Source organism: Oryza brachyantha, chromosome 8, assembly GCF_000231095.2.
Source record: "Oryza brachyantha chromosome 8, ObraRS2, whole genome shotgun sequence".
NCBI classification, from domain to species: Eukaryota; Viridiplantae; Streptophyta; class Magnoliopsida; order Poales; family Poaceae; genus Oryza; species Oryza brachyantha.
In genome coordinates, this window is record NC_023170.2 from 14,715,062 (window position 1) to 14,742,778 (window position 27,717).

The 27,717-nt window shown below is 43.1% G+C and overlaps 2 protein-coding genes across 2 annotated transcripts; one reads left to right on the forward strand and one right to left on the reverse strand.

The window, feature by feature from the left end:
- The first annotated feature begins 3,650 nt into the window (after window positions 1-3,650).
- LOC102712561 (cyclin-D4-2-like) lies at window positions 3,651-6,782 on the forward strand. Its single transcript, XM_006659440.3, has 6 exons — window positions 3,651-4,156; window positions 4,736-4,822; window positions 4,931-5,029; window positions 5,123-5,324; window positions 5,434-5,552; window positions 5,804-6,782. The coding sequence occupies exons 1-6, from the start codon at window positions 3,827-3,829 to the stop codon at window positions 6,065-6,067; spliced, it is 1,101 nt and encodes a 366-aa protein (XP_006659503.2). The 5' UTR covers window positions 3,651-3,826; the 3' UTR covers window positions 6,068-6,782.
- A 17,468-nt stretch (window positions 6,783-24,250) lies between these two features.
- LOC102701018 (zinc-finger homeodomain protein 2) lies at window positions 24,251-25,825 on the reverse strand. Its single transcript, XM_040527050.1, has 2 exons — window positions 25,653-25,825; window positions 24,251-25,578 (listed from the first exon to the last, which is right to left on the reverse strand). The coding sequence occupies exon 2, from the start codon at window positions 25,502-25,504 to the stop codon at window positions 24,644-24,646; it is 861 nt and encodes a 286-aa protein (XP_040382984.1). The 5' UTR covers window positions 25,505-25,578; window positions 25,653-25,825; the 3' UTR covers window positions 24,251-24,643.
- Window positions 25,826-27,717: the final 1,892 nt, after the last annotated feature.

The window sequence follows — 27,717 nt, forward strand, 5'->3', positions numbered from 1 at the left end:
TAAACACATAAATTACACAGTTTTCACGGTTGGATCACAGGAAGGAGCGGAAGGGAGAGAAGAGAGATAGACATAAACCCGAGCAACAAAACAATTAAGAAAAATCCTTTCACTTGGAGCCCCCTTTTTTTTTTCCTTTTAGGGCCATTTGAATTGTAAGAAAAAAACATAGTAAATTGGTAGGAATCGGATCCTACAAAAAATTTTCCTATTTCACCATTTGAAACAAAATATTATCTCTCCTTTAATTCCTACGATTTTTATAGGATCCAATTAAACGGTCGTTTCTATATTTTTCATTGAGATCATCCAATTTACACAGCAATCTAATTCTATCCAACCGAGAACAGAACAACTGCCATCTTGTTAGCTTGAGGCCCTTAACCATCGATCCCAAACAAGTCTCAACTTGGGTCCAAAACCTATTGTTTATCCCCCTTCAATATGGAGTCTACTCCACTTGTTTATCCCCCTTTCAACCAGTACATTTAGTAACCTGTATATATGTTTAGATTGGAGCTAAGTACTGTACCTAATTAACCAAGACATCCGTAATGTTTATATGACGGCAATGCTGGGTATGATTACATGTCCTCCTAACCAATGTTTGTACTGACACTACAGCGTTTGTATAGTGTCTATACTATACCTGTACCGGGAAGAACAATAATATCAGACACGCTGTGAGTGACTATTTGTGTTTATATCAACGACAGCACCATTGCATTTGCTGTGTAGTACCCTTCCGTTTTAGGTTTGATTTTTTTCTTGTAATGTTTAACTATTTGTCTTATTTAAAAAATTATAAAAATATCATTTATTTGGTTGTGACTTACTTTATTATCAACAAAACTTTAAGCACGACTTGTAATTTTTTATATTTGTACTAAATTTTTAAATAAGACGAATGATCAAACGTTATAAGAAAAAAGTCAAACATCTTACATTATGAAAAAGAGATAGTGGATTGTAATAGTGGTAGAGCAGAATAACCAAGAAGAGCTCCTAATCACAGTATCACAATTGCACAAAACACACCCAACTTTTCACTCTAGATTATACTTATAAGCTAAAATTTAAATTTTGAACCTTAAATTTAGAATAGATTTTGATGTTTTTTCATAATACTTTTTTGCAGTCTTTGCTTTTAAATCGCTAAGAACGCATATCTAAAAGTTTTATTAATAAATTATTTTTTATTTATAAATATATTGTAAAAAAAACAAACAATCACCTCTTTTACAAGTCTTGTCCTTGTTGGTTAAAGTACATGAACATTTTCAGCATAACTTTTCTCCCTCTTTGTAGATCGAAAGTAGGTTTGAAAATATGTGATGTGATGGTGACGCCATACTTTAGGGGTTGTTTGGGACAAGTGGCTAAACTTTAGCCCATTGTTCCATCGAATGTTTAAACGCTTATTATAAATAGTAAACATAGACTATTAATAAAACTCATCCATAATCTTGGACTAACTCGTGAGGCGAATCTATTGAGCGTAATTAACCCATGATTAGCATATATGATGCTACAGCAAACATGCTCTAATTATGGATTAATTAGGCTTAAAAAATTCGTTTCGTGGATTACCACTTATTTATGAAGTTAGTTTTTTTATTAGTCTATGTTTAATACTTCAAATTAGTATCAAACATCCGATGTGACATGGGGCTAAAAACAACACCTTAGTTGCTATTAAAATTTTACAATTCTGTAGACCTGTTTGTGAGGCCCTCCTGCCCTCCTGGGAACACCTGAAATCTGTCATTTTGCACCTAACATCTTCTCCGATGTGGTAATCTGTGAACTACATCCACGACAATTTTTCACTACGCATGATGGGTAAGAATTACTTCCAAAATTACATAGAGCTTGCTACTTCTGTAAGAGCAAACATGGAAAAGCCATCGTTTCAGTTTGCATGCGTGCTACTGTGCTTAATTTCTTGCTTACGATGAACTATAGCGTACAGAGTACTCCTGTCAATTTACGTACGTTGCAGTATTCTCGGCGGCACGAATTTCGGATCTGAACTCTACTCGAGTTCGTTTGTACTATCGAGTCTTCAGAAAGTACGCATTGTACACGGACTATAGATCCAAACAGAAGAGTAGCTGCTCGCCTGCTCATCACAAAAAGGCCCTAATTAGCAGACATGCTTTTTTATTTTTCATTTTTGGCATTAGATAGATGATGACTACAACGTCAATTACGTCATGCAGATATGCAGTACTCGCTCCATCCCATATATATGGGATTCTGAATACTTTTAACCATTCGTCTTATTCAAAAATTTAGTGCAAATATAAAAATTTATAAGTAATAATTAAACTATTTGTAATAATAAAGAAAATAAATAATATTTTTAAATTTTTTAAAAAAGACGAGTAATTAAACATTGCAAATAGAAAAAGTCAAAATCCCTTATAATATGGGACGTAGGGAGTAGTTCTGTACAGATTTTCGGAGAAGCTTTCTGCTTGTCTTTTGTGCACATTTACACTTCGATCGGATTAATGTTTAACGGATATTCAATTTATTGTTGGGCACTTTTACCGCACGTTTTAGTAGCAGTGGTGGTGGTGTAGTTAATTTAAATGTAATATGTATTTTTATAAGTATATTAAATATTATATTCAAAACTTTGGTAAAGATATATTTATCAATTTTAATACGATATATGACATAAATTTATAGTTATAAGTTTTAATTTTATACTTATAGAATTTGTATATGCTATCAGTATAATATAATGAAATTAGATTCGTTCGATCCAAAGCAATAGCAATAGATGCCTTACAATTATTCGAGGATAACTTAAAAAAATCCTTGTTAATTTTGGACTTTTAGTAACCTCTTGTGCTGATAGTGTAATTTCTTATTATACTACTGTTGCATGTTATATGTTATAAGATATTTTGACTTTCTATACTAGTATATGATGCCAATAAATCTAGACACCCATATAAAACATATTCATTAAAGAATGGATGAACCTAAATATAATCAATTTATTATCACATGGTATAGAGAGTAGCTACATTTACGAACAACTATTGATTATTATTGTCATAGGTTGCACTAGCATTGTATCGATGATTACTGACACCCCATTTGGAATACGTCTATGAATTCCACATGTAAAAAAATGGATTGACTATTAGCTTTTGTAATTTTGAAAAGTAGATTAATCTAATTTTTTAAAACAACTTTCATATAATTTTTTTAAAAAAATACCATTTAACTGTTTGAAAATATACCCACATAAAAAAAGAAAAAAATTCCTTCCGTGGTCACTCGCGAACGCGCCCGAACGTGTTTACACGGGGCGACGTCCATACCATACGGCCGCGCTTTTTGGCGACCCTTCGCGAGAGAGCCGCACGGGCTGTCCGCTGCGACCTCCAGGCGCCAATCCCAGCCGTCCATCCCGCGCATCGGACGGCCTGGAGGTCTCCACCGAACCACCGTGTCGTCTTCCTGTGGCCGCGCGCCGCGAACCCAACCGCGCTGCGCTCCTCCTCCATTCCCGCCCCGGCTGTCCCAATTTCGGCGTACCGTCGCCTCGCGTTTTCCCGAATTGCCCCTGTCTCCCTCCCCAATACAAAGCGCGAGCGCGGCGGCAGCAGCGGCAGCAAGCACAGCAGCGTCTCTCTCAATCTCTATCCTTGTCACTGTCCTTGACACGCACTACTAGCCTCTGTCTCCTCGTCGCGGCCCAGCCCAATAGACCGGAGAGCGCAGGGAGGGGAGCAGGACGGTCGCCGGAGAAGGGGGAGGGGGAGGCCAAGAAAGGCGCCGGCTTGGGTTGGGAGCAGAGGAGGGGATGGCTCCGAGCTCATGCTGCTACGACGTCGCCGCGTCGATGCTCCTCTGCGCCGAGGACAACAGCAGCATCCTGTGCCTGGAGGAGGAGGAGGAGGAGGCGGAAGAGGCGGCGGCGGCGGCGGTGGGGAGGAAGAGCGGGTGCCGGTCGCTGGACGGGGATTTCGACGGCGGCGTCGACCTGTTCCCGCCGCAGTCGGAGGAGTGCGTGGCGAGCTTAGTGGAGAGGGAGCGGGCGCACATGCCGAGGGCGGACTACGGCGAGAGGCTCCGCGGCGGCGGCGGCGTGGATCTCTCCGTCCGGAGCGAGGCCATCGATTGGATTTGGAAGGTGCGTTCTTTGATCGATCTGGCAGGATGGATGGATGGATGCTATTGCCTGGGCTTGTGTTAGGAAGAAAAAAAGGAAAGATTTTTGCGCCGTTTTTTTGTGTCCTTTTGAGTTAACGCAGTGCATCTCCATGATTAGCTCCGTTCATTTAGGGGGAAAAACGTGTCTTTACTTCGTTTGTCGATTCTAATGCGTTCTGCAACTTTTCAATAATCAGCAACGTTCTTCCGCGGGCGTAATGCATTGCAGAGTAGATTATTTCACTGCACTTCGAGCAACAACAGTTTGTCGTAGCACGATAAATGTAGCGCTGACAAAAAAAAAAGGTTAAATTTTGGGACCATCTCGGACGAACCTGGCCTTTCATCTGTTTGGTTATTCACGAGATGTCGATGTGCATTGTCTGATTCTAGCGAGTCCCCCCCTACATTTGCAATGATGAGGTGGCATTTTTCGTGGCAAAAAGTAAATCTTTTGATAAAAACGTAGAAGATAACTGACGTCGAGTTCTCGCCCTGAAAAATTTTGATTTTTTCCCCATGTGATCTCTTAACTTATTTCGTTTTAATCTCTCTACAGGTTTACACATACTACAGCTTCAGTCCTCTCACTGCCTATCTGGCTATGAACTACTTGGACCGTTTCCTGTCTCAGTACGAGCTGCCGGTAAGAATCAAAAGATAGTATTCGTTGTCATATCAAGATCGATGTTGCCAATGCCGTCCGTGTTCATACAAGTACTAGATGAGCTAAGATTCATGCTTGCAAATGCAGGAAGGCAAGGATTGGATGACACAGTTGCTCTCGGTCGCGTGCTTGTCTATCGCCGCCAAGATGGAGGAGACCGCCGTCCCGGAATCTCTGGACCTTCAGGTGAGCATCACACCGTGACAAGCACCGCCAGTGCGTTGCGTTTGTTTTGCTCCTGTCCTGAGCGTTGTTGAGGCTGATGGATTTGTTGATCAGATTGGAGAGGCACGGTTTGTGTTCGAGGCGAAGACGATCCAGAGAATGGAGCTTCTTGTTCTCAGCACCCTCAACTGGAGGATGCAAGCTGTGACTCCGTTCTCCTACATCGACTACTTCCTACGTAAGCTCAACGGCGGCAATGCCGCGCCGAGAAGCTGGCTCGTGCAGTCGTGGGAGCTCATCTTGTGCATAGCAACAGGTGTGCCACAGCAGGAAGCTCCTGAGCGTGATTTCATTCAGTGACATTGTGTAGATCAGACCATAATTCTGCATCCTCGGCATAGTCTGATGCATCTTGAACATGTCAGGAACCGGATTCCTAGTGTTTAGACCCTCGGAGATCGCTGCGGCGGTGACCGCCACCGTTGCCGCCGGAGTTACCGGCGTGGTAGAAGACATCGCAAAGGCTTGCACCCATGTAGATAAGGTACGGACTGTGAAGCAAAACCCTCACCTAAACTCATCTTCATAGACGTGCTACTAGCTTGTTTAATTCTGAATTAACTCATGTGTACTACCATTTGGATCCATTACATTCATAACTGAATTAACTCATTAAGTTGCAAACCGTACTTTCGTAAAACACAGTAGTATCGGTTCATGCGTGAAACGCATTTATGGCCGTGTGAGCTCGGGGAGTTAATGTGCTGTTCGGCCTTTGCTGCTGTGTGTCTGCAGGAGAGGGTGTTGCAATGCCAGGAAGCGATTCAGGAATCCATGGTCTCCATTAACACTGTGCAACCTAAACCTGCAAGCACCAGGAGAGGCTCAGCCTCCTCCTCCTCCTCTGTGCCTCAGAGCCCTGTTGGGGTGCTGGATGCTGGCTGCCTTAGCTACAAAAGTGATGACACTGATGCTGCAACTATTGCCTCACATGGAGGAAGGAAGAGCTGCCTTGATAGCTCCCCGGTCACTAGCAAGAGGAGGAAGCTTAGCAGGTGACTGACCAGTCAAAGTGCCCAATGATAGATCACTCCACTGTACACCACTCATCTCAACAAAGGCAAAGTCAATTGGTTTCGATTGCAATGACTGTTAAAAAGAACACTGGAAGGGAAGAAAAATAAAAGAATGGGGGCCAAAAGGGGGGGAATTTTGACATGACGAGAGAGAGCAAGAAGTTGCTGATGAATAAAGAGGTGAGGTTGACAACACCTAATTGCTGAATGCTGAGCTTTTGCAAGCCAGCAAGCCATGGTGATGAGAGGTGCCCCCAAAGAACAAAGGGGAGCTTTGTAGCAAACATAAAGCTTGATGGGATGATCAAGACAAAGGATGGTGAGGGGCTTTAGGCAACAAGTCCAAGAAGAACTAGGCATGCACTGACCTGGCTGTGTAGTATTCTTTTGTTCACTAGCTGTAGTGGCATTAGTTGTATTTTTTTATCATTTCATTTGTGAGAAGAAAATTAGAGGAGGCACCACTCCTTTTTGTGATCAAGAATGATGATCAGCCACATTAATAAAATAACAGGCTGTAACAAAAAAAATTAACAAGACCCAGAAAAGGAGGAAATGGGTTTCTTTCAATTTCTTCTCTTCTTTTTTTTCTTTGTATATTGGCAGCTTGCCTATCTCTATATTGTTTGACTGCTTGTCTGCTTTAAGACCATGAGCACCGCATTCCCTAGGAAATAAAAGAAGAGGACCTTGTGACCTGTCAGCAGGAACCTTGGGAAGACAAACTTAACAATATCATGCGGTTGCAGCGTTCAGCGTCTGTCTCTTTGTTCAAATTAAGTATGTGATTCTGTTATGTTACTCCTCAATTTAAGGGCAAAATGCTCTTAATTATTTAAAAGAAGTTATCAAGAATACAAATGGCCCCATGCCGAGAGGGGTTGGATCATATAAAAGAGGTCAAATTTGTAACGCAAAAATATTTATACTCTATGAATGTTATACTCATTTGGAGTAGGAAATACTTCATTTCCACTAGAAAAAGGCTCATTAATTCATTATATATTATCTTGAAATGCTATTGCTACATTTGGATTGGAAATGCTTTGCAGTACCAGCTGATCATGAACTTTCCACTCTGCACCGCATTAGAAATTTCACAGTTCATTGTCAATTGTTTTGTTTTGTGGGGGTGATTCCAAACAACATATTTGCAGATAAAAAATAAATTATGAATAAAATTTTTATATATGTGCTCGTAGCAATCTAAAAGCTGGGGTTGAAAGACAAACTATGATGAATAAACCCAAAATTAACTCCAACTTTAAGAATAAAAATTCAAATTTTTGCCTATAATCATAAGCAAAAGCGAAAATACGAGGACGGACTCTAAATATATCCTAGCACAAACTTGGAGATGACCATACATGAAAATTTCTACCGTAGCATTCTCATGTAAGTGTATAATGCCTACAACATTCTCAACCGAAAGAACCGAACAAGTGATATACTAATATTAGAGTGTCTCCATAAAGTGGCTATTTGGCTCTCAAAGCCAAACTTTGGCCATTACGAAAAAAATTAGCACCGAACGAGTGACATGCTACCTCTATCCAAAAGATGAAACATAGCTAGTTTCCTCTAGTGGCCAAAGGTGGTATCATCGCTCTACCCCTTCTCTATTATCCCCTTGACACGTCCGACATCCCTCTTTGCTTGCTCTCAGGGTGCAGTGTGCCACCCCTTTCCTTTGGAGTTAACTGTCACCTCCTAAGCTTGGTTTCATCGATGACTTATTCGCTCGGGGCCAACCCGCAATATGTCCCACGTGCTAACCATTGCTTGTCATTTCTTTTTATATTTTTTACCCATCGTACCTAGCAACATGCCCACTACTTCCCCCTAAACTCACTCACCTCTTTCCCACCTTCAATGGGCCACAACTAGATCGAGACACCGTTTAGTTAAATGAGAATAGTGGACTGCAAAACCTGCCGTCTCCTCCCCTACACGCTTGTCAACCTAGCCGGAGACCTTACCACTATTGAGAGTGCTTGACGACTTTCTGGCTATTATGGATTGGGATTGGGGGGCAGAAGGAGAGGGGAGAGATTGACACATGAGACCCTCTGTTACATTATATAGTGTAATAGAGAAGCTAGTGGTGTGCAAAGACAATATATATTTTTTTTGCGAACCAGCTAAATGAAGATTTATAGAGGGAAAATTATTGTTATGTTGGATATATATATGCTCTTAGTATCTTAGCCACTACATTAATTTCTCAAAGAAAAGATTGTCATTAGGGAAAGCTTATCATACGAAAGTCTGTAGTAGGGACTGGGGAGTAGGGACTCTCTCTATGCAATCATCATGCCATTTGGCCCATTTCTCCTGCAGCACTTCAAGGAGAAAAATGGATCTCGTCAACCTCTTTGGCAGAGATCTACGCTGTCTACGCAAATCCTATCATTAGTAGCACGTATGTTATGATGTGTACATTAGGGCATTGGACCACAGCGTTTAGGTGCCTATGCGATTAACCTAAGCGAGAGTCTCCCATCATCGATCTCTACTTCAGGAGGGCAAGACAGTCACTGAGTTGCACATACTTATAATTAATACTTATAATTAATCCAGGGCTTCTTCCATGGCCGTTTCTATCTGGATCTTGATCTCTTCACATCACCTAACATAATTCTCTCAAGCCTACATCTATACCCGTCGTCGTGTTCATAACGTCTCTTGGCAGGCACGCAGAAACTAAAGTTTAAGAACAAGAGAGCTTCATTTGATTACATTTGCATATTATGCCACACCGTCAAATTAAACTAACTCCAGTTGGCTCGTTTCTCCTCTCGCTCGCTCATGTAAAAACCACCTCACCCGAGGTGAGCTCCACTAATCTTTAGTTTGGTTCGTGGACAATTGGGTTGGATCCATTTATGAATTGAGTTGTTTTTATTTTTCTGTTTGGTTGGGTGGATGAGTTCGACCCTGTTTTTTATTTGGTGCGAGGGATAAGATGGAATGGGTTGAACCTATTTTTTTGTTTGGTTGAAGAAATAAGATGAGATAAAAGTTACATCTCATATCCAAAATAAAATATTAAATACTAGGATTAATATATGAATAACCTAAAGTAATTGGAGGTATATTTATATAAATAATATATTTTAAATAAATTTAATAAATAAAATAGACATCCTCTCTGTACATCGTGGTCGTCCTGGGACATATTCGTCCTACCATTTTGGTGGGATGAATTAGATCTGGATCTAAGAGAAATATTCATCTCCTGTGTCTAAACCATTTTACCACTCCACTAACTAAATAGGATCAGGGATAAGTTAGGTCTATCTCAATCCATCACATCCCTAAAACCAAACATATTCTAAACCCATCCATTTCGAGGAACCGACCAGCGTCACAGCAAGAGGCAGGCACGTACGTACAAAACGAAAAGGAAAGGCTGGTGAGCTCGCAGTCACGCACAGCTCGATCGCGAGTCGCGGGCAAAAGCTGGAAGAGTTCGTGCAATGCAAAGAGGGGCACCACCGGCTGAGACCGACTTTTTTTTTAACAGGCGCATGCAACGTAAAGACGCCGTCTTTTTACTAGTTTTCCGCCGACGGCGCCGTGCAGTGCTGCATCAACCAACCGTAACTAATCGATCTCCTCTCCCTACGGAGCATAGTTAACCATTACCGTGTAGCAGGGATGGAACTGATTTGAACAGTTTTCGAATTCCAGATGATTTTTAATACAGATATTGTCATATGGGTACTATTCTAATAATCTTGGAAACGGCGTGGGATACTTTTTTTCTAGTAAACGGAAACAAATAAGGCAAGGCTATTATCCAGCCGAAAATCGAATTTTTGTTGGAAACTATCTGGATATTTATTGGTTAGATAATTTTAGGAAAACACACATTCCATACCAACTTATGCTTTAGACCCATATATCCCGCCTAATTCATTTTTCATTCGTTTTCATTGAAAAAAAATGCATCTTACTACAAAATTACATGTAATGTACTAGCACTATCAATTATAGCAAAAACTAAATAGTCATATTATTTATGATGACCTATTTTATTTAATATAACTATTATCTTCAATCTTCTATTACAATAAGATATTATATTGTAGTAACTATGGTTTTTTTTATGAAGTCAAATAATACTATCAGTTTGGACGTGTACATATCCATATGTACATATGACTGCTAAAATTTAAACAACTTGATCTATTCTTCGATATATAATAAGTTTATAACTCTTCGCAGATTTAAAGAGTCCATTATTAAGAAATTTTGTATTCTAATAAATATTCGTTATATCGATTTGTATTTGTCCCGTATATGTATTCAATAATATTCAATTTGGTTTTTGTATTAAGAGTTTTTAAATTTAAAAAAAAAGAAAGATGGACATAGTAGAGTCAACTTCCATCCGTTTACATTCTGTTTTCATCCATATCATGCAGGCTGGATGCATCATATATATATATACACATTATATTATATATTATAAGACTTTCTATGTTTGTCTAGATTTATCTATATATCAATGTATATCATTTGCATATATATATATATAGATTTATTGGTACATATATATAAATTTAGATAGGACTGAAAAGTTATAATGTATAATGGAGGGAATATATCGGTTGGGCGATGAACAACAGGTAGCGACGACTGGCGATCCAGCCGGGCGGTCGGCAGAGATGGAATCGCGCGTCGAGACAGGCGGCGTGGTGGCTCGCGTGCGTTCACTGCACGGTGCTGACCGGCCGGCCATCTAGCTCCGATGCGCCGCGGTCGACTGCGTGGTCAGACTGGTGTCGTGGGAAACTGCCTGTGATCTGATACCCTGTTTCAAAACGCTGGGAATTTCTTATGGTTGGCCTGCTTGGGGACGCATTTTTTTACTGCAACGTGTAAGGTAGCGAAGACATGTGACCGATGCAAACAAAATATTATGATCATGTTTTTATACTGAGCGCTTTATAAGTCAATGCCGTGTGATAAAAACGATGAAGAAACATTTAAATTTACTATAAAATTCTAAAATTTGCAAGCCACTATAAAAGGAGAACCACAATTGATTTTTTTTAAAAAAGAGAAGAAATATATCTCATACTTAATTAAATGGCAAAATGCCGGTTCTGCGGTGGAGTCGTGAATAAATGATTCCATCCATCTCAGTGTTCAGATCCTTTTATGTGAATATTATGCATACAAGCTTTCAACAAGAATTTAGTGAGGCTAGAGATTTGTTGTTAGCCTCTGTCGCTTTAAGCATGTGGTAGAGATGCACGGGTGTGCTATGTGTACGTCTTCTGTGTAATGAAGAAAAATATATTACCAATGTCCCATCATGGCTAATACCTATGAGCATCAATTAGATTGTCACCTGATTTTTTTTATTAGAGCAAGAAACCGGTGATATTGGATTATATTGTGATATTTGAATGTTTAGAATCCACTTTACAAAAGAAATAGATTTGCTAAACAACATTTACATGAAAAATCAAGAGTAAACTTGTGCATTGATGACCTCTTGATTTTGCTTCATGATTCGTGGATAAGTGAACTTCTTATCTCTAGTGATACTAGTAGTGATACTAGTAAACTCTGGTAGTAGTAGAGGTGACAACCAATTATGATTCATAGTTACGATGAGACATGAAGCGTGATGAAGAAAGAAAGGAAATATGGGTATTCCTAATTTTAGAGGAAGGTGCATCGAGGCGCAGCATCGCCACCAAAGCTCATAGATTGAAAGAGGACAGTGGGTTGTGGGCAGTGGAGAAACGAGAAGTTGAGTAGACGGAAGACATGCATATGAATCTCATGGCGGTAATCAGTAAATGTAGAGAAAAATATTTTGTGAGGATATCAGAGTCGAGTTTGATAATAACATTAGTGGTGTAGAAGAAGCACGAGCGGTAGGGATGGCCTAGTGCGTTGGAGGTAATGTCGTCGAGGCCAAGTGCCTTGGTGTACGAGTAAGGGAGAAATGGGAGGTAGTGGTGCCTAACTGGATTAAGAGAGTGGATGACGGGCAACGTGAGAAGAAAAGGGAAATGAGAATAATTGTATGATCATATTTATTCAGAACGGTACAATTTTTACATGAAGTAGGTCGGATTGTATTTTCTGGTAAATTTTTTAGATGACCCCTAGAAAAATATGTTTCTTCCATAAGTACGCATAAAATGTTTCAAAAAGAAATATTTGAATTGCAAAAAAAAGAACTCCCGTTGAAACGCTGGGCAGGGAAAGTTTAGGAAACTGCCACGCTGTTTATTATGAACGCAAACGTTAATTACCCCATAATTTGGCTCCACTACCTGCACAAGTCGGTAAAGCAAAGCTGCAGCAGAGCGCATCGATTGTTCTGCCTCTGCTACAATCTGCTAAACTCGGTCCGGCCAATCAAAGGAACTTGGCCGAGCCATCATGAGGCCTGCACAAAAAAAAAGGGGGAAGATTACACAAAACCACACAGAATTTCGCACGGGGTCCGGCTCTCGAGGGCATCGAGAATTGCGGGGCGCCCCTGACGGGGCCAACGCCGACGAGGCGATCGATCGGTTCCTTTCGCCGGGACACCTCGCGCGCCGCGGCTGGCCAGCCCAACACGGCCGCCAGGGTCGTGCCGTGCAATGATCATATCCATCCCGATCGATCGATCACCACGGTTCGCGTCTCGTTGGCCAGATGATTTTTCCCCGGTGGACCAGGATCTCCTCCCTCCCGCCCCGTCCTCCTCTGCCTGCCTAGCCACCCCAAAAAGATTGGCCATGGAGCTAGCTAGCTAGCTAGCTCAGCTACGTGCTAGTGCCGGAAAGATTCGAGCAAAGCTTGCACGCGCCCGTGGAGACTTTCGTGCCTCTCTCTCTCTCTCTCGTCGTGCGTGGAGAGATCGAGGGAGAGAGAGTGGCCATCGTGGTGTCGTCAGGGGTGTGTGCCACATTGGATGCTGCTCGGTTTTGTTCAAGGGGACCAAGCGAGAGGGAAATATACTGCACCATGGTGTGCTGCATGGGGGATGCATCATTACGCCACGGCAAATGGGCACGATCTGTGTAGTGTAGTGTAGTAGTGCCATGGTGGTGGTGGCCGGGCTTTCTAGTACTACTGCACTCTTGTAGCTACCTACTATCCTATACTAGTGTCTCTACGCTCTAGGAGCAGAGCACTAGGGAGGCAGAACCAGAAGAAGTGGCTGTGTTTTTCCGCTGGAAAAGAGCGAGCCGTGCCAAAGCAAAGCCGTCCGTTTGTACCGTAAGTGTGGCAGAGTGAGCCCCCACGACATTCCTCGCAAACGAACAGAATCACACACCAAACGCTCCACTCTGCTACAGTGCTAGCAGCCGATCTCTGTGACACCAACAAAAACCCCTCTTTGGATCTTACTCCGGTATACATGAACATGACAAAAGGTTTTTAACGAGCCTTGTGACCATGTCTCTCCAGCTGTGCAGTACTGGCGTACTGCAGCAGAGGCACGACACCCGCTGTTTCCCGCGCCCGCGCGACCAAACATCTCCACCAGCCTGCAAGGCTGCCGCACGGCTGCACGTAGAGGTTGCAGCGGTCGCGCTGCGGCGCAGGCCGGCAGCTTCGCGTTCCTTCCTCTGCCAAGCACGCGCTCGATCGGAGCACCAAACGACATGAAGCAACGGAGCTCGAGCGGCCGTAACGGTGAGTACGTAACGGACACTGGCCGTCTTGGGTAATCCACGACCGCCTCTAATTTAACTAAACAAGAAAAATTGTCCGTGCATAGCAACGGGTAAATATTTTAAATCCACTCATATGGGTCATGGATGATTATAAAAATATATTGATACCACACAGAAAAAACTACTCGTACACTCTTTGTTTGATAATATAAGATTTTCTAGATTTTCTATTGCTACTTAGATTCATACGAATGTTAATGTATATAGATATATATTCAAATCATATTAATTAATTAATTAATTAATTTAGATCTTATAATATGAAATGGAGAAAGTAGTATATACGGGTGAAATTGAAAGCAGGTTGAAAGCTTTGGGGTGGGCGCAAAATTAAAATACAGATGGAGTGAAGACGTTGGCAACCAAACATCACATATATTGTATTTATATTTTAATCGCATAATAGATATAGTAAAATAAGCCCTCTAAAATCTAAATTAGACATGAATTTTACGTACTATTTAGGTAAAATATCTATTCTTTTTTGAAAAGACATGCGAAACATCTGGTTGGTCTATTTTTTGAAAAAAATGAAACGGAATGCTAACGCTACTGTAATTCTTTTTTTTGTCCTATTTGGACGAAAATTTGTTTGGTTTCTTTTTAAAAATAGAAATGAAATATTAACGCTAATTTGATTCCATTTTTTATGTTAATTGTATTTCTAAGATTCATTTTATTTAAGAGAAAATTAAAGATTAAAGGTAAATATATTCATTCATAAACTTATCAGATAAATATTCATAAACTTCACCCGTAGATAAAATATTTCTAGTCATAAACTTTAAACACAAATAAAATATTTTTGATCATAGCTTGCTAGCTGCACTGCTGAAAAAAAGAAACTAAATCCAGCGTCTCTGCCGTGTCAAAAAAAAAAAAGAAACCAAACCGAAAAAAAAACTAAATCCAAAAAAGAAATCACACCGATCTGTACAATGCTAAAAAAAAGGAGACACGCCCTAGCGGGATCGAACCCGAAAGTTAAAGGACGGATAGAGAGGCCTTATCCTTTGGGCTAAATATGCAGACTTTAAGATTTATGTTTTTCTTAGTGCGATTCATTAAATTATCTGTTTGGCTCGGGCGAATGAATCGACAACTTGGCAACGGGGCGAGGCGGGGGCGGGGAGGGCTGGAACGCCCCTGGACCCAAATTGAAATCCGGGGAAAAATTCGTCCCCGTCCTCGCCGAGTCCCCGGCTCCGAACGGATCCCTGAATTTCCAACACAGAGGAGCCACACAGATGAACATAGTTGGACGAAGACCGACACGTTGGGACAGAACTACAGAGGAGGGCGCGTTGGTGCAGAGCCGCAGTGGAGGCCAGGAGGGCGCGTCGACGCAGCTGCGCAGCCATCGGCATCAGGGCGCATCGGCGTCGAGCAGATGAGGGGGACATGACCGGCGTCGGCGTTGGCAGATTCAGGGCGGCGGGCGGAGGGCGCGGTCCGGCGGTGTGGGCGGAGGAGCCGACGCCCAGACCGAGGGAACTCGAGGAAGGCAGAGGAGGAGGTGCCGGGCGACGGGGGCGACGATCCGGCGGCGACAGGCGGAGGAGGCATCGCTCAGAGCAAGAAGCGTAGGGGGTGGTGTCGGGCGGTGGGCGACGGTCCGGTGGCACCGTGCGGAGGAGCTGGCAGTCCGGACTCTGGACGGCGGCGGCGAGCGTGGGGAGTGAGGACGGCAGAACGGGGTCACGGGGGCAGTGGGGTGAGAAGTGGGTAGGGTTTTGCTAGTTTAATTTTTTGTTGGGCCAAAAGCCCAGTTGTAGCCCAATATAATAATTTCAGGTCCCCGCGGGTATATTTTGCCCCCCCCGGCCCCGGCCCCGATTCCCCGTGGGGCCAAAGTCATCCCCGTCCCCGGCAGGGCGGGTCCTAGCCGGGGCCCCGCCCCGACGGGGAATTTGCCAACCCTAGGCAACTCGGTCTTGTGCGCGAAAAGCATGGCCCACTCGAGGCGTGCGGCCTGACATTCCATATAGGCGACGGACGAAAATATTGGCAAAAACACTATTGCTTTTTATAATATTGCTTTTTATAATAGTAAATATACGGTCTCTTGTTTTGATAATAATTATTTTTAATTGTTAATTTAAATTTAAAATTTTCGAAATTATATTTTTGAACGAATCTCAGTACCTATATTCTAAACTATACTTGTACATAAACTATTTTTTGCTTAATATTAAATTTTTAATTCAAATTTTAGATACTTCTAAAGTTTAAATGTTGATCATTTCTCTTAATTTTACCTATTTTTAACTGTAATTTTATATGTTTCCAAATTATATTTATATATGTACTTTTCCCTCAATATCAATTATTTTAAAATTTTTAAACCAAAATTTGGATGTTTTTAATTATATTTACACATAGACTTGTTTACTATTTTTCTTTATTTTTAATTCCGAAATTGTATTTCTGATCAGTTTCTTTTTATTTATAGATGTACTCTTCCTCAATATCAATTATTTTAAAAATTTCAATCTGAGATCTAAGTTATATCGATACATGGACTCTTTTTTAAAATCCGATACATATTTATAATTGAATTTTTTATTACACATGGATTTTTTTATTATATTTATTTATTTCATAATTCTGAAATTGTATTTCTAACCAGATTTTTTTCGATTAATGTGGGTTTTAATCCGATATTTGTATTTTTCTAAACTGTATTTACACCTTAACTCTTTAGTATTATTATTTTTTATTTTAAATTCCAAAATTGTATTTCTAATCGGATTCTTTTTTAATATACATGGACTCTGAAATTGTATTTCTAGTCAGATTTTTTTGTTTTTGATTAACATGGGATTTTTTAGCTCATGAAAAGTACTGATATTTTCTTCTCTCTGTTGTAATACACGGTTGATCTTTTCCTTTTTTTTTTTTTTTGCTGTTGTCCGACTCAAAAAGCTAATGTTTCCTTTTTTTTTTGGGTATTGCTAATACGGCCCAAATAGAGGACAGGCATTGGGCTCGCGTTACACGAGTCCTGGGCCAAATTTGTTGAGACGCACGCGTTGGGCCGAACACAGGTAGGCTTGCCAATATAAACGAATTGCACGCAAGTAGCATCATATGGGCTACCAGCCCAAATCGATTTATACTCGAGAGGCCCAAACGACACAGAACTAGCCACTGTAGCGCAGCAACAATTTTTTTTATCGGTAAAGCTCGGCAAAGTGATGAGAGGACCACGGTACGTACATGAACACAACAACAACATACCACTGACAGACATGTACATCCCCTACTTTCAACCAGCTGCACATGTATACTTACATAGAGCTACTTACCGTCTTCGCCATATCTCCGAATTTAACGGAACGGAACAGGGCGAGAATCGTAGTATTACAGTGTTATCTTTTCATTTTTACTTATATTTATAAACCAAAGTTTGAAATTGATTTAGTGGTTTTTTATCTTTTTTTATTTTTAGTCTTTACTTTTAAATTACTAAGAGCAAGTATATATTTTTTTATTTACAGATATATTATTTGATTTTACCCGTAAAACCAAAGATGACCCATAGTACGTTGGATAACATAAGACCACTGTGCTCACGTATGCACGCAGCTCTAGCTCTGCTTTTGCTCTTGGATTCGTGCCGGCAGTGTAATAGTGCTGTTACTACGTATACTTACGTGCACGATTGATACTGTTCCTGCTGCTGTACTGCAGATGCCCTAATTTGGCATCAGTCAGTCAGCCAGCCAGCCAGCCAGCCAGGCTACACACTGCACACATAAATCCGACGACACGGCATGAGATCATTTCTCGGAGGGTATCACGCGAGGCCCTGGCACCGCGCACAGCGCGTCCCAGCTCAGCCGCGACGCGCTGCACAGTGTCGCGGGCGTCGCGGCGTACGTCGGGCGGCGCGCCGGGGTTTAGCCAGCCGCGCGGCGTCTTCGACGACGACGACGAGCGCGCGGCCGCCGCGAGGAAAGAGATGGGCAAAGGCGTCCTCGTTTTGTCCCTTTCACGCGTACGTACGAACAGCACAGCACATCCCCCTGCCCGATACGTCCAAGACGGCTTTAAAGGTGAGCGAGCTAGCTTGCGCCTCCTCGTGCAAATGCCCGGGCACTGCTAGCTACAGCCCGGCGCGAGATGAGCTGCGTCCTGCATGTCTAGCTCTCGTCTTTTTATTTTTTCGGATAGATGGATGGATGGATGGATGGATGAGCTAGCGTGATCTTTTGCTGCTGCTGCTGCTGCTCTAACATTTGACTACGAGCTCGGGCTGGCTGCTGTCTCCGTCAGGGTGTGGACCTACCTGCAGGCGATACACAGCATCTGATCCCATGCATGTCCACCAAGCAAAGGAGGCGCCAGGCCAGCCAGCCGCTTGCATGCTGCATATGATCACCGGCTTGCCAAGTTGCCATGCACTGTTACTCTCTCTCTATCTCCCCCCGTCTGTAGAGAGAGAGTAGGAAAAGGTTGCGCCATGGCAGTCTTTAGCAAAAACCGGTCCACAGTGCAAGTGCGTGCATGCAGACAGCCGAGGCTTTTGGAACCTTACTGCCGCTGCGGTCAGTGAGCTGCTGCTGCTGCTGCATGCCCATGGATCGAGTTGATGTCGTGGTGTCTCTTTAGCTAGGGCTCTTTAAGCTTGGGTAGCTAGCTTTCGGGCGTCTCTTCTTGCTCCTCCCTGCACTGCTTTGCTCGCTTTCCATCAAGTCGTCGGACGCGAGCGAACATGTGCACACCCCCAAGCCCCAACGCCGTGTCGACATTGCGTGCTTGCTGCTTCGCGCGGTGGCGGTAGACGACCGGTGCTGCCGCTGCTGCTGCTGCTGCTTTGCTGGCTCCGGATGGACCGCCGGTTCGGGCCAGAAATCACAAGGGGGGTCCATGCTCTTCTGCCGCTGGTGGTGAAAGGGCTGGCTCTGCATTTTGTCGCATCCAAGTGAAGTAAAGGCTCTCTCGATCGCCTCTCCCGAGAACTACGACAATAACCAGGCTGTGCCCTGCATCCTGCTCTCCGTGTACTGTAGTTGTGTCGTGGTAGCACGAAGGTAAAAGTACAAGTAGCTCATTGCTGTGTTTGCCGCTAATCTAGTACACGAGATGACGAGAATGGAGTTTTGGAATACCTTTCCAAATTGTTTGGGCAGTTTGGTTTTGAGCACCATTGCAACCTGCGCTTATGCGGTGCAACAATATCCCTACTTGTGGGAGTTTTGACCGCTTTAGGGGTTGTTTAGACGGGGCTAAATTTTTTAGCCTCATGTCATGATGTTTGGACGCTAATTTAAAGTACTAAATATAAACTAATAAAAAAACTAATTTCATAAATTAGTGCTAATCCACGAGACGAATTTTTTAAGCCGAATTAATCCATAATTAGAGTATATTTACTGTAACATCATATTGGCTAATCATGGATTAATTAGGCTCAATAGGTTCGTCTCGTGAATTAGTACAAGATTATGAACAAGTTTAATTAATAGTGTGCATTTACTATTTATAATAACGGTCCAAACATTCGATGGGACAATGGGCTAAACTTTAGCCCCTTGTCCTAAACAGGCCCTTAGCTCCTCCGAAAATCCCTAGCCTTTCAAATAGTCCAGATTTTTTGCAATTCTGACTATCAAAATCTAGAAATTAAAATAGAGTTACGTAGAAGTTACATTACCCTAACTTTTCTAGATTCTCCCCGCTAGATAGTTGATGTTCAGAACCTCAACTCTCCAAACAGGAACAATATATATATATATGTAAGTAGATATGCAGTTGGAGGAATATGTGCCAGAAAATGACCGTGAAACAATAACCGGCCGGCGTCCTCATCTTTTTGTTTATGACTTATAAATCAAAATTTAAATTTTAACTTTAAAAATATAGAATTGATTTTAGGATATTTTTACTAAAATTTATTTTCTAGTCTAGTCTTTTAGATCGCTAAAAATTCGTATACAAAACTTGTATTCATAAATTATTTTTATTTTATAAATATGTTGTTGGCTTATCCCATTAAAAAGCCAAACAATCACCACTGAATTATTTTTATCAACGTATCTTGACCCTCATTTGACATATGTAGAGGGGTCCAGCGTATTATTCTCGGTCAGGTACCAACGAAGCAAGTTGATGATCAGTTGCTTGCACTGAACGTACGTACGTTGCAGCATTGAGCATCACAAGTAGATATAGCATATATGTGTACGCCGGGGCGATGAAATGGCCACACACTCATGGTTAAATGCCCTCGTCGGACGTGAACCGGACCTGGCCGGAAGCCCGGAAGCATTGAGCGTCAACATGTCGCAGCTATAGAATAGAGGCCTTACAGTATTGCAGCACACGGTGCAAGGACATGGCTGGCAAATCTGGCATTCCACTGTACCATTGTCACGGTCGCCTAGTTTGCGAATTGCTCGTTACCAGTACAGACGCAACTGCTAACTACACTGCGTATACTTCAGATCTACGAGATAAATACTGCCCAGCGCGTGATCATTCCTGGTATAATTCGGAAAAAAATTCCCCCAAAAGGATCACAGCTGTATTACTAGTACATTCTAGGCCGTGTTCATTCACCAATTTTAGATATCTAACCTCCTCTTTTTTCACGTGCACGTTTCCTGAACTGATAAACGGTATATTTTTTACGAAAATTTTCTATAAAAAAGTTGTTTTTAAAAATCATATTAATCTATTTTATATTTTTAAATAATTAATAATTAATTATATACTACCGCGCCTGATAACTAACCCACCTCCCCTCCAAACAAACGCAGCCCTAGTGGAATATCTGTAAATTTTGCAGGGGCAAGGGCCATTTTTAAGCCCAAAACTAGATTTATTTTGTACCCACATGTTTCAAAACTGGATAAGTAACAGACTAAACCATATATCATTCCCTAACTTCCAGATTTTAAGTTGTATCCAATTTTTAATTGCCAAATTTATAAAAAAAAATGTAGCAACATCTACAATACCAGATTAGTCTCATTAATATTTACAATCAGATATGCCACGGCAGTGTAGTGATCCGTCACTATAGATGGTAATCATTCTGCTATAAACAAGAAAAAATTAAAAAAATTTGACTTAAGATAGAACTAAAACACCTTACGACATAGAGTGGGGATTTAGTGATTCTCATTGGCATAATGGTATTTTATCAGTGACAAGGAACTTCATTTTTAAAACTTGTACAATTGTAGACCTACTTAACTTATATCTACACCGTCAGCAGAATGAAAATTTGAACTAGAAAGACCACCTTTACTTAGACTAAAGCTAGCATTGAAAAATAAATTCCATGGTTTTGAAAGTTGAAAATCCAAAAATAACCAATTCTGCACTTTAAGGAGAAAGATGGACTTCGGTTAAACTTGTAGGGCCAAAATTTAATATATTTTGGCCATTTTGTAGTCGATGATGCATAATCCTTTTAGCAAAATAACATTAAGTGAACAAAAGGGAGTATATATGTTGTATCACTAGAGGAAACGTTTTTCCGGTCAGTAACACTTCCCAAGGACCCGAGAAAAAAAAAACATTCTGAACTTTTTTTTGGTTCCTTGAAATGAAGGGTTGTACCAAACAAAATAGAGACAAAATAATTATCCTGTCCTAATTAACGAACACCAAATATTTGTCAATTTTATACACTACAAATATAATTTCATGCATGTGTAATTCCTAGATGTATACTTTAGCTAAGAACTTTTTTCTACTTCATTTTCTCAACTAATCACAATTTTTCCTGATTTAACTTCACAAGCTTGCTCGACATATGAGGTTTAGTGTAAACACTTCTTATATTTTGAAATGGATAGAGTACATATCATTCCCGTGATGCACAACACATGACAATTTCAAGCATTAATGAAAAAGCCAGGCTACGGCCTTTATCCAAAAAAAAAAAAACACATGACAAGGAACAGCGCCAATTGACGTCGATCACCCCTTCAAAAATAGTATGGTCAAATTCTCCTACCATGAATTAAACAGAATCTAGCCTAAACTTTGATTATGGATCAAATTGTAGGCTCGGCTTCCCTTTCGCCATACATTTTGCTAGCTTTGCTGCCTATGCGTAGATAAACTTTAGGTGAATATTACAATCATTGATGAAGGTCTCTAAATACTCAAAATTTTACTACCTCGAGATATATTATAAGAGCAATTTTACAGTTTTTTATAAGTACCGAGAGATACAAAAATTTTGAGATTTGATGGTTCAACGAAAAGTAACTCGAGGTATCGCATTGTTAGATCCAACAATTAGAAATAATTTAGTACCTCAAGATATTTTTTATTGAATTGGAGCAAATCTTCAAAATTTTAGTGTAAAATTTAGTATCTCCTATTAACTAAAATACCATGGTCTAAATGTTACACTAAAAATTTTTTTGTGTTACATTCTTAAGAACCATAAAATTGATCGTATTATAAACCTAAATCTCACAATAGAGAATACAGTAAATACAAGTACTTTTTTCGAGATAATAAAATTGCTACGAAGATTAACATGCACACAGATCATATGACGCTTGACGCGTCAACACAATGGAGCACGCAATCGGTGGAGAAAGAACGGCAGATGGAGCTCGACAGCAAACTTCCAACTCCAACCGCCATCCGAAACCCAACCAGATTTCTTGCCAATTAAAATCCCTATACTCGATCGGTCGCCCCCACGCCAAGCGAGGAGGATGTTGGATTACATTAATGCCAGTAGCTAGCCAGCCAGCTAGTAGCTTTCGCTACGAACGCCGCCCGCCCCGCGGCATATTCCGGCGGGTCAGGCCGGCCGGTCCCCCCCACCCCGGAGCGCGGCAGGCGGCGGCAGCTGAGCAGCATCCATCCATCGGCGTACGTACGTACGTACGTACGCGCGATCGAGCGGGGGCGGCCGGCCAGTTGGGCGAGACCGTGACGTGCGCGCGCCGCGCGGCAGCGGCCGGGGCGACGGGTCCCGCGGCGCCGCGCGGCACGGCGCCGTGGTCCACGCCGATCTAGGCCGTGCAGACGCATGCAGCAGCGCGCACTAGCTCACCCTCTCTCTCTCCCCCTCTGTTTCTCTTCTCTCTCGTCGTCGTCGTCTCGGCGCGGGCTGCGGCTGCGCCTGTGTGCAGTAGAAAACAAAAGTTTGCACCCTTCAGATTCTGCAAGACCGCAGCGCACGCCTCGGCCCCCGGCCGCGTCTACAGTCTCGAAGTGGCCATCAACGATGGCTTCAATAATGGAGGGGGCGGGCAAAAGTACAACACGGGGAGGCGACGGGAAAGGGAACGCTTAGCCCGAGCATCACCGCGCGCACTGCCTGCGCTTTTCCCCCTCCCCCTTCTGCCACTGCCACTGCAGACCAAGGCAGCCATGCTAGCTGCTCGATCAGGCGCGCGCCGCCGCTGCGGGCGACGGCGACGACGACGAAGGGCAATGCGCAGGGCGCCGGTGAAAAGCAAGAAAAGCTGCGCGGCCAAAAGAGATCACCGGAGTGTTTTTCTTTTCCTCCCCTCCTCGTCTTTCTCTTCCCCGGGCCTTTCTTCCAAAAGATAAAGGAGGCAGCTTGCAAGGCTGGCTCTCGCCATGGCCCCCGGCCGTAGCCGTCTCCTTCCTTCCTTTACGACCGTGGAGCCTACCGATTACCTTGCGAGCCGCGCCATTGGCGATGCGATGCCCCCAAATTCCTATCCCTTTCGGCAAGCATACCGCATGGTGATCGAGACCATGCTAGCCTCCTGCTAGCTAAGCTCGTAGACGGGGGAGCTCGTCGTGATCATCAATGGCGTATCACGAATTCGATCGCAATGAATGCGATGGCCTCGCTCAATAAAAGCAGAAAGGTCGATCGATGTTGCCTCGAAGTAAATGGCATGAGTAGAAATGCACATTGCTGCAAGCAAGCAAAGAGGGTAGCAGGACAAGCAGTAATAGAGAGGACGAGAGGCTTCATTGAATCCACATAGTCTAAATTCTAAAAAGTCCCCGGCCATTGCTAGCTTCTGCAAGCTCTGCTTACAAACACATGGGCAGCATCACTGCTTGCGAGATGTGGAAGACGGAGTGAGTAAATGCTGCGGATACAGTGCGATCGCAACACTAGCTGCCAACTGACGTTCCGTGATCGCAAAGAAATCAGAAGAAAATTGCAGTAAACATGGCGGGCAGAGATATCGGAATTCCAGAGTAGACAGGTGAAGCGGACGGATCATGGACAAGCAAGTTGGTGGCCAGGTCTGGAAATTGGAAGCAAGGGAGATCGATGGAATGCAACAGTGCTGCATTGCATCTCACAGTTGGAAGTGGAACCGACATTTCTGAATCTCATCTGCCCTAGCTGAAGACTGTAGCCAGCCAAGCCATGCCTAGCTAGAACTACAAGTGCTTCTTCTGATGGAGAGCCAAGCACAAGAAATATAGAGGAAAAGAAATGATGAAACAATCCGTGCAACCCAAATCCCCAGGAAGGAAATTTCAATTGCAACACAAAAGTACATTCCCAAGATCTTAAATCGATCGGCAAATCGCCATCCATGTCCTCTTCCTTCCAAACACCAACGTCGTCGTCGTCGTCGTCATCTACTGGGAAACAACAACGACGGCAACACAAACCCAGAAGAACCAACCACAATGGAATAAAATAAGGAGAAAGAAACCAGGAAAGAAGCTAAAGCAGCACCTGCTGATGCTCTCCCTCCCCTAAAACCAACAAGAACAGCTGCTCGCTATGATCCTAGCTAAGCTACTACCGATCAGGTGAGGTAAAAGAAGGCAAAGAAAAGGCTAATGAGCCGCTAAGTAGATAGATCAATGGTGTTGCATGCAGTGCAGTGCAGGTACCTAGCACCGGGAGATGAGCTCCAGCGAGCTTTGCTTAGCTATGGCTTCTTCCCCAGGGTGTGCTTGTTGTTGTGCATCCACACCTTGAGGACGTGGCGCTTGACGCAGACCTCCTCGCAGAACTGCTGCACGGCGGCCTCGTCGTGCTTCTGGATGCGCCACCCGAGCCGCTCCGCGAAGGCGAGCATCTTGTCCTTCTGCTCCTGCGTGAACTTGGTGCGGAACCGCTTCTTGCCGGAGCCGGACGGGCCAGCCGAGCCGAGGGACATGCCGACCATGGGGCCAATCACCATGGGCCCGACCATCCCGGACATGTCGTCGCCCTCGTCGCGTCCAGAGTGGGAGGTGGAGGGAAGCGCGAGAGGGCGCTGCGGGTAGCCCGCTGCGGCGGCGGCGGCCGCCGCGGCCATCTGTTGCTGCTGGTGGTGGAGGTACCCTGCCGGCGTGCGGTAGTAGGGGGAGAACTGGTGGTGCGGCGAGGCGCCGTACGCTGAGATGGCCGCGGGGGACACCGCCGACGGCTCGGCCGGGCCAACGCCGGTGGGGGAGTCCGACTCCTTGCGGTGGAAGTTACGGTGGCAGCCGCAGGCAGCGCAGCGGAGCGCGTCGATGGAGCCCTCCTCGCCAGCAGCCATGAACTCGCCACAGCCGTCCACGGCATGCCCACCGATCCCGACGGCGTGGTTCTTGAGACACTCCCGATACCTCGCCCCACCTCCTCCTCCACCACCACCACCACCTCCTCCAGGCGTCGTCCCGAAACGGCCACCGGAGTCTCCCGGCTTGGGCACCCCGCCACCTCCGAGCCCGGGCTGCATCGGCGCCTCGTAGCCCGAGCTGAGCGGCATCGGAGGCATCTCCTCGTCGCCGTCACCTTCATCGTGCTCGTCGAAGTCCATGGTTGTCGGCTCAGCAAACACCACCTATCCTTTTTTCCCTTCCTTTTGGATTTCTTGGGGGTGTTCTTGGCAAGCTTAAGAACAGCTTAGGGAGTAATAGGATAAGAGAAAGTGTAGGGGAGTGCGAAGCAAAACTGTGGACACACACCTGCTAATTTTTGACGCGCCGCAGCACGCACAGCACAGGCAAGCAAACCAAACCAAACCAAGCTGCTGCTGCTGTACCCTTCAGCTAGCTACTACTACCACTCCTAGATGATGCAATTAACTCGCTCGCTAGTGGTGTGGTGGTAGTACTTGTCTGGGGCGCACCTGTCGCGCCGAGCCATGGCGGTGTGTACACCCTTGTTGTTCTCGCGATGTACCCGATCGGCTGCATGTGTGCGCTACCGGGGGCCGTTTGGCTCCAACTCGTTTTAAAAATGGCGTGTTTAGGCTGGGGTAGAGCGTGTGTGTGTGTTTTTTTTTCGGTTGATTGTGACGGGTGCTTCGTGTTTGAAACTCGTTATCAAGCCCATCATAACAAAGTAGATTTGTTTGGACTAACACATGATTTTGGTTCTTTGGGTGCTGCCTTTGTCTACCGAGGTATTTCCATTGTTTTAGCCCATGTTGGAAACGTGACATGATTTAGGATATTTATAGTACTGTAGTAACCGAAATAATATTGAGCTATCGAAGAGGTGAATATACTTTTTTTTTTGAAAAACACATGGCATTGGAATCAGATTATCTTATAGAAACTTCTAGTCATGAGCATTGGAACTTTTGATCAGCCTTCTGTATTCGACACGTAAGATTGCCTGAAACTTCTAATTCCTGAGTTGATCTCCTCTACGGGAATTCAACCAAGGCAACACCAATAGAAAAACAGGTAAACAACAAAGGTGGCTCAGAAGCATGAATACACATAAAAGAGAACGAAAGATATAATTTTCCACCGAAGATCGAATCACAAAGATCATACTCTGCATTGAAGTACTCCAAATGAGTCGAATCCTTATTGATCCTTTTCCTCACCGAGCTAAAAACCACAAGAAGTTTTTTGCCCTCGAATCCAAAACAACACGAGCCATTTTAGGATGACCACCAAAAATCCAATCCAAGCAACATACTCTAACCTCCAATACAATCTGCTCTACCAAACGATCTCCTAGTGAGCATTTTATTTAATATCGTTAGCTCGTGTCCTTGTAGAGTTGAGAAATAATTCGTACTAAGTAAGACCATACACAAATGGATTGCTTCTAAGGAGGAGCGATAATAACTTCCTATCATAGCCATCTAAAATCACAATCAGCTCTCTCTCCCTCTCTCTCTGCTTGGGTGAGTGCTTTGATCAGAACTTTCGATCACTGACATATGAACTTCTAATCTGGCTACTTTGCCAAAAATAGAGTGTTGGTAAGAGGTTTCAATCACTTTGATCAGAACTTCTGATCAGCTAGGGTCAAAAATTAATTTTTTGAAGTGTGAAGTTTTAGTTGTAAATACCGCTCCATTTGTTTCATAGTGTAAGATTGTGTAACACTATCCAAATTCATGTAAATGTTAATGAATCCAGACATATAACACCCTGATCTTTTTGAAGCCAAGTAACCGTGTGGCTCAGATCTATGTTGTCTAGAATTGGTTGTGTAGTTGTGGTCTATACCATGTTGGAAGTTTAGATGGGTGAGTGCCTGCTTATAAGCATTGTTGCTCTGACCATGGCATCTTCGGATTAACCCTTTTGCACGAAGTGATGACGAAAGTGTAAGCGGAGATACTATGTGAATATGGGTCCCCCAGTATACTTAATAGACTAATGTGGATTTTGGAAGTAGTGTGTTACAAGACATATTTATGCATTTGTATTTCTCACCACCAACCAACATGGGCGTATCCAAGGGTGCTCCCTCGTGGGCCTGGGACAAAAAAATTCTAATCCAAGTTGTTTATATATAAAGAATAATAAATCATATGAAGAGGAAAGGAGAAAAATACTTTCTTAATTATATGTGATGGTGATTTTTTGATGATTTTAGAAATGAATTGTATTTTTGGCATGACATATTTATAGTATTTAAACAACTATATAAGTTGGAGAATCCACCTGATTTCTTCCGTTTGTGAACATTAATGCCCATCCATGGTTGAACATCTAGCATAACTAAAGTGTTGTGTTTGCTTATTTTGTACACCCTGAGGATAATTGGATATACTTTGATTCT

Bases quoted from the DNA above. Each gene is read 5' to 3' on its own strand.
- LOC102712561 (XM_006659440.3), top strand. From the start codon at position 3,827: ATGGCTCCGAGCTCATGCTGCTACGACGTCGCCGCGTCGATGCTCCTC. The intron at 4,157-4,735 runs GTGCGTTCTTTG...ATCTCTCTACAG, and splicing joins CCATCGATTGGATTTGGAAG to GTTTACACATACTACAGCTT. The intron at 5,325-5,433 runs GTGTGCCACAGC...TGAACATGTCAG, and splicing joins CATCTTGTGCATAGCAACAG to GAACCGGATTCCTAGTGTTT.
- LOC102701018 (XM_040527050.1), bottom strand. From the start codon at position 25,504: ATGGACTTCGACGAGCACGATGAAGGTGACGGCGACGAGGAGATGCCT.